Source organism: Metopolophium dirhodum, chromosome 1 (genome assembly GCF_019925205.1).
Source record: "Metopolophium dirhodum isolate CAU chromosome 1, ASM1992520v1, whole genome shotgun sequence".
Classification (NCBI taxonomy): domain Eukaryota; kingdom Metazoa; phylum Arthropoda; class Insecta; order Hemiptera; family Aphididae; genus Metopolophium; species Metopolophium dirhodum.
Window position 1 is genome coordinate 73,615,061 of NC_083560.1, and position 13,026 is coordinate 73,628,086.

General features: G+C 30.6%; 1 protein-coding gene across 1 annotated transcript in view; it reads left to right on the forward strand.

Annotated features, from left to right (window-relative positions):
* The first annotated feature begins 615 nt into the window (after nucleotides 1-615).
* Nucleotides 616-13,026, forward strand: part of LOC132936141 (uncharacterized) — a 71,727-nt gene continuing 59,316 nt past the window's right edge. The window contains exons 1-2 of the mRNA XM_061002830.1: nucleotides 616-1,016; nucleotides 6,084-6,403. Coding sequence (XP_060858813.1) covers nucleotides 6,223-6,403 — 181 coding nt within the window. The 5' untranslated portion in view covers nucleotides 616-1,016; nucleotides 6,084-6,222. The remainder of the gene's footprint in view (nucleotides 1,017-6,083; nucleotides 6,404-13,026) is intronic.

A 13,026-nucleotide genomic window follows, 5' to 3' on the forward strand; every position in this document is an offset into this window, starting at 1 on the left:
TATTATATTATGTACGATACAAATTTGGGCTTATTAGACGCGTGCAAACAGGCGGCGAGCGGCGATAGGTTTGGAGTGGGTGTGTGTGGGTGGGGGGGATAGTCCGCGCAAAAGGGTGCGCCCGCCGCCGCTTCGACTTTTTCGCGGGCGTCCGGGTGGGCGGTCGGTCGGCGTCGACTGGGGCGAGGTGCTCGGCATCGGTAGGCAGACCCGCGCGCGCGCGCGCACGCAACGGGGTGGGCCGATGGGCGGACGGTGGCCGATTAGCCGGGCCGGAAGGAGGAGGACACCTGTGCCCCGCGGGAAACGCCCGGGCGCGCGTTCGATCGACCGCCGCCGCCCGCGTATACCTGTCGCGCGAGGATTATACCTGTTTTATTATACAGCGTTATCGTGTTAACGCGCGTGTGTGCGAGTGTGGTGCGTGTGTGTATGAGTGTGTGTGAGAGAGTACGTGTGTGTGCTTACCTATATTCACACTTCGACCCGTTTCCTCCGCACCACAACTGACGCCACCGCCGCCGCCGCCGCCGCCGCCTTCACTACTGCCGCCGCCCCTTCTTCTCGCGAGCGTCTCTCTTCGCGTTCGATATCATACTCGAGCCGCCGCGGTAGTCTATGTTTGACGAGCGGACGCGTTCGGTCGACGACCACGACCACGATCACGATCACGACCACGACCACGGTGACCGCGTTCATTCATCTGTTTTCAAATATAATATTATATTATAATCATATTACGTGGGTATTATAGATCGAGCTACGACGGTCCCGTTCCGTTAACACCGTCGGCATTTCCGAGACATTTTATCTTCGTCGGGTTTTCGCGCACCGGCAATTTCATCGCGTGAAAAAGTTCCTCCGGCGTAGCTGAAGCCCAATAGGCTAAGTCGTATAGATTACACGCATCAGTTGCGTACGACCATCGTCGTGATGCGTTATTGTGTCCCGTCGACGATCCGTTGGCGCGTCGATCGGAAATCGGAATTCGCCGGGAAGACGCCTTCGTAAGTCGAGTAAGTACCTATAAGAGCTAAGACCACCACCTAACTATACCGATGAACGCTTTCCGATGAAGTATATACTGTATAATATAATATTATCATATTTTTCATACGACGAGGGGTGTATGGGGAAGTTGGTACTACCGATAATATTCTACGCGCGTAAAATAACTGCGTGACTATACTATACCTATAGGTCAAGTCGAGTTTTTTCTCCATCAAAATAATGATATATCATAACACCTATCAGTGTACCTAATATAAGTACCTATAGGTAATAGCTGGTATACATCAACGACGGTCGCCGGCGCGGTGTCCGTTTTTTTTATTACGCGGAAAACGTAAGAACCGTAACCAATTTCACGAGACGTATTAGTGAAAATGACATTGTATGATTATCGCATCACGAGCAGTTAATGTAATAATAATATCGTATTATCAAGCCATCAGGCGCGTTTAATAAATTGCTTGACAATCGGCGCGTTCTCTCTATAAGTATAATATTAATATAATAATAATATAATATCTATAGCAAGTACCTATTATACAGGTATAATAACGCCAAAGAAAATGATTTATTTCTTATTTTAGTTTTTTACAAATCGAGCATATCGTTTAAGACGTGATGTCTTTTCTTAATTCGGTCTCATGGATTATTGTTGTATAGTTTTTCATTCGGTTAAAGTGGGCTTTCTTTCAGTGCGCCGTTTATTCGTCAATATATAACGGCGGCAGTACAATGGAAATATAAAAATATCTCATCATTGTGTAGGATTGACATAAAACCATTTATATCTCTGAATCTTTCCGTTGTTCGATTCCGTCTATAACATTGTAATTTATAGTAAATGCACAAGAGTTTGTCATTAATTATCGATAATTTTATTTAATTCAATAAAACGTGGTCGTGCGCATACATATTGTATACCAAATACCTATCACATACATGTGCATAGTACCTACCTATTTATCGAAATTGTATGTTTTGAGAATTAACATTAAATAATTATATATCTACCTATATAGATTTGTATTTGTACCGATTTCAACGATAATTTTCAAAAGATTTTTAAAAATTCGTATACCTTCATAAATCAGTAAATGCGTAGAGTATATACCTAAATAATATTATGATCTGATGAGAAATTTTTGAATTTAATATACCTAATATAATTTCTAGTTTTAATTATTCTTAACCATTTCTAATTTACGTACCTTATTATATACGTATTTATAATTAAAAAAAACCATTATAAAACTAAACTTAATAGACATCTGTCTATTTTTATACTATAAGTAAATTATATTATTATATATAATATACTCTTCGCTCGCCCACCCACTTCAATCTTGGTTTAACATTTCTCAAAAGTATCATCAAGAAAAATGTATTTGTGCCAATAAAACAAAACCGTGTAGCCAGTCTGCAATGATTAGTGATTTTACTTATCCGTATATAATATATAATATTAATATATTGTAGGCTCGTTCGCAATGCCCTTCCATGCCGTTAATATTTCATGTATATAATAATTTATACGCCGATAGTTTATATATATAATATATATACACACATGCTCTTCTCAACTACCCTGTGAACCACACGGCAAATTATGTAATTTTAATAGTTCATCATGCACGTCTCCCATATTTAATACCTAATGGCTAATATTATCTGTATAAGCCATAATTACACAGTTGAAATCACTAATGTAGTTGTTTTAATACTAATGTATATTAATGTCAAACTTGTTCTACACAAATCAGTTAAGTCATATCCATGTTCCTATATCATTATATGTATGTACACATAGAATTATAGAAATTTAGATCTACATAAATATATTATTTTAAATTGCACAGGTTGAATCTTGAATACATTTTTTGAATAAATGTTAGTAAATAATACCTCCGAGTAAGGTGGAATTGTCTGAACTTATTTTCAATTTATTTAAAAAAGTTATTTGAAACATGGAATACGGGTTCGGATTTTTTTCTAAATTAAAATGGGACAAGTGGAATACATTTATAGAAATGCAAAAACGAATTCCTGTCACAAACCTTGGAACTTCTAATGTTAACACAATTTTTACGATTTAATTTGAATACATAATAATCTATTTTTTATTATTATCAATGTGTACCCTAAACAATTTTTAGTTTTACTATTTATAAATAAATTTACGTAAATATTCACTTTAATCTTATTCATTAGTCATTATCTATTCATTAAATAAAATAAAAATAAAAATGTACTTTAATAATAATAAACTAATACATAGGTTGTCATAGTACATTACATTTATATAACCTAATAACCTACCTCTTGAAGGTTTGAGAGCTTTATTGAGACTCAAACTCAATAACCAACTCAATAAGTTTTCTTAAATAATACATTATGTTAGCAATGATGGTTTAGATTTAGTACAAATTCTTATTTGTTTCAATGTAAAACTAACATGATATCATCTAGTTTAAACATAAAGTACCTATAACTGTATAATTATTGAGTATAAACAGTAATAATTTGCAGTAGGTATTAGTTACCAATTATTTAATTAATTAAAATAACAACAAACTTCTATAAAGGTATTTATTTTTACAAAAAAATGCATTGATTTATATTTATACTTTTATCTATTTTTTAAATTAAAGTTATATAGATATAACTGGCTCATAATACAATGTTTTCTGTAAAAATAAATAATACCTGTACAAACTGTCAATATTTTATATTTTATCAATATCTAATTCGACTAATTCTAATATAATAATTGTTTAGTTGGATAATATTAATAATAAGTATAGTGTAACAGTATACAATTAAAAATAAATAGTTACTAATATTATTGCACAAATTATAAGTTATTATTTAAATTACGATTTAATTTATGATTAATAATCAATGTTATTTAATATTTATTTATTTAATTATTTAACAGACGTTAGTCCAATTTACATAATACATAGTATATAAATAAGATAAAAAAAAATATTAATATTAAACACACATATATTCAAAATAACATGTTAAATTATTTGTACAATAAAGAGAAATAAAGATAAAATATAAAAGTTTATAATAATAAGTATTAATATATTAAGTGAAAGAGAAAAAAAATCTAAATTATTTACTGAATTTCCACTAGACAATAAAATATTTATAGGTGTACAAGACATATAATTTTGAGTGTAGGGTTTTATATAAAATAATTCTTTATTTCGAGTGTTAGGTTTGTTTGTTTTTAAAATGATGTTGCTTAGGAGGGAAGAATCGTCTATTTTATTATTAAGGAGTTTGAATAGAAAGGTTATATAAAATTGTTTTTTTCTATCCTTTAATGTTTTCAAATTTAAAAAGTTTAGAATTTTTCATATTAAGAGTAAGGTTACCATATTATTTTGAATTTTTTCCAATTGTTCGCAATGGCCTATGTTATGTATTTCCCAAATGATTGGTGCATATTCAAATATAGGACGAACAATCGAAGTATATAGGCATTTTAGTGTAATTGGGTCATTAAAGCTAGAGCGATTTCGTTTAATCATGTCAATTAAAGAAAGGGCTTTCTTTTTTACATCTAATATTTGGAGATTAAATAAAAGTTTAGAATCGAAGATTATTCCGAGATCACTAACTTGAATTGAAAATCATTTTGGTTAGAGAACATGTATTCATGGGAAATTAAATTACGTTTTTTAGAAAAAATGATGCACTGACATTTATTAATGTTAAGGGACATGCCATTTGAGATGCACCAATTTTGAAAGTTGGTTATATCATATTGAAGTAACTCAGCATCAGCAGTATTGCTTATACATTTAAAAATGTTTGCTAATTGAAGAATATTTGAATATTTAATAGAGAAGACGATATCGTTAATGAATAAATTTAATAGTAACGGGAAAAGGTGATCTCCTTGTGGGACTCCAGATAATACTGAAGATTATCAGATTATAATTTAAACATTCATTATTACTTCCTGATACTAATCAATAAACAATTATCATAAAGTGAATTACCTATATGAAATTCATATAAAAATAATTTACTATGTTTAGTATAATAAACATAATATATATTTTTTTTTAATCTAACTTTCTTTAACATTCGTTTTGACAATCTTTAATATTGAACTTCGTTTACAAGCTTTTTTGTTCGGTGGAGAATAATAGATTTTGAATATTATGGGAATGTTGAAGATTTAAAAAAAGAAATATTAGATGTGTGCGTTGTGATGACAATTTGAATCAGCGTAAGACGAGATGGGGAATTTACAGATCACGGGGATGTTGTGGAGTGAACAGAAGGGGGAGTCAAATCAATATATTTATTAATTTAAAATATCTACCTATCATTTTTATAATTAACCAGCTGGTGTAGGAGAATCTAGGTTATGTTAGATAGGTTAATCAAATTAAAATAAACACTATAAGATTCAAAAATACATTATACTCTTATTCCCTGTAGCATGATTCAGAAGTAAATTGGGGTGAGGGTGATTAATCAAATTATGAAGCTACAAGGTTTTCAGTATCAATGCTATATGCTACCATAACTTTTATTTCTTAAGGGTATTAACAATTCGAGTTCATGTGTATTTCTAGTAAATTATACTTATCTTATGCCAGTAAAATTCTAGTAATCCTAGAAGTCAGCCACTTTTTTCCACTTTTTAGAAAACCACATTTATCTACATTTAATTTTTCAATTTGAATATTAAGGAATTTATAATTTTAATAATATTGAATTCAAACACACATTAACACACTAATGATCTCTTAATACACACACGAAACGCACTCCCACTCACCTAATGTTAGGCTAATATATTATAAAAGGTACCTAGCTTAAGATTTAAGACTTTGTTAGTACCTAATATATTTTAAACATTATATTATTGTTAAAAGATATAATTACAATTGTATTCAATATTATTTAGGGCTTATAATTTATATAATTTGTATAGCTATGTTAATAAGCAGCTAACTATTGTTTTATTATAATATAAATTACCACATTTACATTAATATATTATTATAGTTGTGCATAATATAATTTTAATTATTTTATTTCAGAATATTTTGATATCAAGGCGTTCATAATTATTACGTGATTCGTATTATCAACCATTAGCAATTTTGTGGGACACACGATCAAAGTAGTGAACTAAGCAGTTACTTAAATAGTGAACTTCAATAAACAACAAACAAAAAAATGGCCAACTCTACGTCGGTAACCAAGTGCACTGATTTTTCGGTGTCCAGCCTCTGCCGAGACATGAAAACTTCACCTCCTGATCCAGCAATCGTGGTCGGTGGAACTGGCACTAATATGAAATTGACACTGCCTCTTGCAGCTTGCGCACCGTTTTCATCCAATATTAATGGACCAACAGGTAAGTCTCAAATGGTCTTACTTACTTCGTATATCCAAGCTTAGTTAAGTACAAAAAAAGTTCAATAAATAAACATCCATAAAAAATAAAATAAAAGACTTTTAACAGAATTTTACTGAAAAATTATATAAATTATAATAATATATTATACACTCAATATAGTACCTACTATTATAGTATATTAGTCTTAATAAGCTTAATAAAATATTAAATGTATAGGTTTTTATTTATATAAAGTATAAAGTTAATTTAACTTGAATGTAATAAATATTTAGTAGGTAGGTAGTCTGCAGGTAGTTTTTTTAATTCTAAAAATAATTCTCATACGTTTTTATAAGCAAGAACAGGAGGTATGTACAATAATTATACAGGCACCTATATAATATGTTGTATGTATTATACCGTTTACCTTTATATTATGTTTAAAATATTAGTCTAAATGCCTAAAGATATTTAATTTTTTTTGTGTTTAAATTTAGCATATACTGTCAAGATTTAATGTTAAAATAAACTTTTAAGAAAACATGTAGGGTTAGAAATTCTACAAAAAAAACAATTTATTAATTATTTTAAAATTAATTAAAATCAAACGTGTTGTGCATACTAGATATATTGGTAAATCATCCGTCCTATTTTTCAATGGCGAATACAGTGAGAGTAGTAATAGGTATCTAAGTCCAGAAATGGCATACTAAAAAAATTAATAACTACATATATTATGACATAGTTTATTCGATCTTTATATTTAAATATATCTAAATAAATTTTACAACATATGATTCATATATATTATAATAAATATCTTAATCATATAAAAGTTATGTTAAACCACGTTTAGATCATAAATTGTTAAAGTTTAAATTGAAAACTAATGTTTTTATTTTTTGGCTGCATAAAGGCACCCATAAAATATTAACATATGACAATTTAAAACATTTATTCATACATGTAGCAAAAAAAAAACCGAAATTTTACTAATTTTTATAATATAGTGAGGAAATATGTGTTGTTTAATATGGGTATAATAAAATAAACATTGATAGCAGGTACATTATTTTTTGAGGAAGGTAAAACAAAACTGGTTTTTCTCGAAACCATTTGGGCAAAGTAACTGTTATTATACTCTAAATGCTACATTATACTAAACTATATTACATATTTGCTTCACTATAAAATAATTTTATTGTGAACACTGTAATAAACACGTGTTTCATAAAATAGATTGATAATTATTAAGAGTTCTAGGTATACCTATATAATATACATAATATTATATATTTTTAGAATAGTTTTTGTTAAATTAAGTAAAAGTAGGTACCTATACTTTAAAGTTATATCGTTACGTAGTTAGTGTCTGGTACAACTCATACAATATAGTGATATATTAGTAATATAATGCACCTAACTATATACCAATAGTTATGTTCATTTCAAAATTATTAATTTAATGTTTTAATATTAAATTTTAATTATCAACTACATTCAATGTTTTTAATATTAGAAAATAAAACTATACAAAATAAATTCATAAAAGAACCATGAGTTGTATCTATAATAGCATTATTTGACACTTATAGTTAAATTAGAATTATAGTTAATAGTTTTTTACAATATTGACCGTTTATTGAGACGTTAAATGTCAAATTAGTTGCTAATCTATTTTTTTTTATTGCATTTCAAATATTTCCACGTAGGTTTTTTTTCTTTTCTCAATTCTTTTCAATGTTACATTATAGCATGTTCCTCATCAGTGAGTTTCAATAAGTGAGGAACAACTATCATATATATATATATATATATATATATAGGTATACATTCAGGTAACCGGTAACTGCAGGTAGACATTTGTAGTTAAATATAATACGGTACTGTTGCTACCAACCATTGTGTACTTATGAGCGATTGTAAGCTCCGCCAGAATAGCGGTTAGACAAAAATTGAATGAAAAGGTGTAATGCAAACTCCGATAGTTTTATTTTCTTACTTGTGTAAAGGGTATATGGAAACTCTGCCAGTGTTAAGACCTTCCTTATGTAAAACTAAATAATAAATCTCAACCGAATAAACTAAAAAATTCAAAATTCGAAAAAATTATGGTGTTATAGAACGCTATAAATAATTATAATAATGGATTTGTATTAGACTAAATATGGTTAGAATATCTATAAATTGTATCACATAATTTTACTTAACAATTAATAGTTAAACATATTATAACATATTAACATTACAAAATATAACATACCATAACCTACATATACATATATTTTATGGTTATTGCAATTATTATTACAAAAATTAAGATTATTTTTATAATGGTAGGTAGGTATATTATATATTTATATTATTCGTATAGGTAATGTTACTTGATTTTCTTCACTGGCGGAGTTTACATGAACTCAATTTTACCAGATTTTTTTCGTTGGCGTAGTTTACATAGGCTCGTACTTATATATATTATATATTATATAATTATGAATATATTATGTAATAAATAATAATTAAAAACATATTAGTTTCAAGTTTGTTTCTAAACCCACTACACTTGCCTATATATAACTATAGTTATTATTAATTTTATTTTATTTGTAAAAATAGTAAATAATTAATAAAAAATAATATTTTCTGATGTAACATAATATTATTTGTCTAGGTCAAGTTGAAAAATAGTTTTTAAGTGTACTTGGCAATGCTGGGCATTAACGAGTTAAAAAGTTAATATTTTATATTAACTTTTAAACTTAACTAGTTACTTTTGGCTTTTCATTAACTTAACTGTTAACTTACTAAATTTCTTTTTTAATTAACGTGAAATGAACGAGTTTACTATAGTCTGTAATTTAGTTTTGGGTTGGAAAAAAATTAAGTTCTCTAGAGTAGTATAAACAAATTAATTTTTTTTTAACTTAACAAAAAGTGTGTATTAACTTTTAACTTAACTGAGTTAACCTATAATTAAATTAATTTTTAACTTTTAACTTTTTGCCATTGGTGCATATTAACTTAACTTAACCGAGTTAAAAAAAATCATTATCTTGCCCAGCCTTGGTACTAGGTACAAAATTGCACATTATTCATTGTTATTTTACCATAACATTATTAAGAATATTGTCTCCTGAATATAGCTAGTAGATATAGATTTTATGGTGGTGATATTGGTTTATATAAATTATGTCAACTATACACGTAAAGATTTTGATATATAATAATATCTTTGTATCTAAAAATGACTATCTAACTATGGTTAAACTATAACGGGTGTCGGGTTCCCATAAATTTATTTTTATTAAAATTCAAAGTTATTGATACCCCGCATGATTATTATGCGATTTATAAATTCACGATCATTAGAATTACCTATACATGTATGCCTGTACCTACGTTGTAATGTTGTATAGATACGCACTACTTGAAATATAGATATAAATACGTTCTGTCATTTATTATATTATATTAGGAGTATTAATATCGTCTAAAACATACGCCAAGACTGAATGATGATACTCAAAGATCTGGATTTTTCTACTACCTATTGCTAAAGTATATTTATTCAGTCAACCCGTAGGCGCCACTGTCTGACAGTGCAGTTCTCCGTTAGATGACTGTAGAGATATTACAACTGCATGAAACATTGAATTGTACTTCGAACACTTGACTATAAATGTAAAAAGAAACAACGTTTTCAGAACATATTATAATCTTGAAACATTATACGTTATTTATACCAAGCTATACCTACCTGTAATAGATATACATAGGAATATGTACAACGTACAAAAATAAAGTACGTCAAATTCATCTGTCAAAACCTATTGAGACATAACGACAAGTTCAATACACGTGAGAAAACACATATCGAAATCGATTAACCCCTTCAAAATGTAAAAAAACGCCAAGATCTGTTAGATGGACGTAACATTTTAGTCACGAAAACTCTCGACAAAGTCGTGAGTATCTATTGAATCTCAACAGCGGAGCGTGTAATATGCTCTGAATTCACAATTATTAATTGCATCGAATCGTTCTTATGATAATACATATGTTAATATATACATATTACATAGGTATATTATGATACATGCATGCCCGTTATCTACACGATCTGATTAATTTTGCACATACCACAACGTCTCTTATCGGAACACGATTGTTCTGAGTCCTTAGATTATAAAGAAAAAAATTATTTATTTTTTATTTCCTTGTCGGTCATCCATCATCGTTTGCAATAAATTCGTGGAATGAATTCTGCAATAACATTTTCAATTTCAACCGGGGCCCTATGATGGATTTGTTAGTGGTGCCCTTTTTTACTGACAAAATATTATTTTAAAAAAATCACCGTCTATATTTAGTCTCTATAGTCCCGCTTGTTATTTGTTTGCTCGTCTCAAAATGTCCTAAAAATTAGTTTTTAAGACTATTTTAAGCACGTTATTAACAGTTGGGAAGTGGTTGCTTAGGCCCCGATGCATATTATTATATGGTATCATCGTCAGATAAACACATACACACACACACACACACACACACATTTTATATAAATTAAATATAATACACCATAGGAATAATATTATACACGTTATATTATAATGTATTGACGATGAATCTCAAGGCGTTCGGGGAATCGCGGAACATGCTCATGAAACTCCGCTAATATCTCTGCGAGCCGATCGATTTGGCGTGGTTATAGCGTACACCATAAACATTATATTACGTATACAAGTTCCGCGCGGGACAACTAACTATATTATAAACAGTCGTCGGCGGGTGAACGTGTTCGCCACGGTGGCGGTGGGGAGGACGTAACATGCGCGCTGGTGCCGCGGCCGGATTAAGACATTTATTGATGCAAAAGTTATTTTCTGCCCTTGCAACTAAATGTCGTCGATAAAAATTAATTTACTCAGTAGTTCCCTTATCTAAGTTCAAGTTCATAATATATATACCTATGTGATCATTATGTCGTGAAACATTACGGACAATTATATAAAGGTATATACTCATCATTACTCGAATTACATAAAACGTTTATGAATTCAAACACACAAATTATTTTTATTGTTTTTATTACGCACATAACAATGCTATAGTTGACACAATACGATGAGCTACGTAAAGAATAAAATATGTATATTGATATTGAATACATCCAGCCATGTGCACTGCAGTGCGGTTAAAATGTAAAAAGTACTAACTTCAAACACATTCCACATGTACAATTTAAACGCAACCTATCATATAGAAAAAAGAGAATAAAAACGGGACCACAAATTAAAAATTTTGTAAAACACAAAAAGTGAAGTATAACAACGCCCAAATTATATAGATACTTGCACCTGCGGATAACTGCCCTCTCTACATGCAGCCTTCTACTCATCTGTTTCATTATGGATTTATCGGATATGCCTGGCGATCGACAGACTAAATGGCTGAGTATTATACAAGGAAATTTAAAGACGTATATAGGTACTTGGTCATCCTTATTCAGCACGCGTCATCGTCATCGCCGTGTATGACCATAATATTATATAGACATATTAAATACCAATTCATAATAATATAAGGTATCTTCTCTAATGAAATAATTGTACATTTTGCACCTACCTATTACCTATACATATAACATAATATAATATATACATTTCTGTTTTATTTTTATTATATATCTCTGTTCCTTACTCTCACTCACCGATTCTTCTTATCCGCGACTTACACACGCGTTTGATTTAACACGTCGTGTTATAAATGCTATATTGACGTTATTATACATATATATTATATTCTACACATTACACACACACACACACACACACACACACTGTCCGCAGGCAAGGTCGACCCGCGATCTTCGGCGGCGGTGTGCGTACAGTATACATATACTTACTCCTTCGGTGGCGGTGGCGGGGTTACCCTCCGCCCCGGTGGATGTGGATGAAAGAATAAAACACATACCTGTTGTTGCGACGAAGACGTCGACAACGGTGTCAATGAAATTTGTAGGCGACAACTGGTCTTGTCAGATAATGGTACAACAGCCCCTTTGTGTCCATACTATATTATATAGTGAGTGTTTACCATTTAATTTATTACCGTGTAACATACAATCCAGTTAATGTTTGTTTCAATTCAACGCCGTTCCTCCCGCCGCCGCCGTCACCACAAGCAGCCTGCTTCGTCGCCGTTCGCAACAGGCTCACAGCAACCGCCGCGCCGCCGTACGGGCATTATACAGCCGCGTGATTTGAATAGTTAAAAGAATACATCGAAACCGACTCAATTAAATTATACGATTTTTAAATTGACCCATCAACATGTCTCCGCCGTTTCTCTTATATATTATATATATTATGTTACATTATGTGGTTGCGGCGGCGTGGCGGCAAGAGGACAAGTCCATGTTAATACCTACGTAAAACATTTATCAAAATAAAAACGTGGAAATTTGTTGTAGTTTATTTTGTTTTTACACTTCTTCACCTGGGATAATAATAATAATATAATGAGTTTATAATTCTGTCTGTACACCACACACACACACACACACGCACACACACACACACACACACACGCACGCATGCGCGCTACGTTATACGTATGGGTACTGATGAGGAGGCCGCCGAATA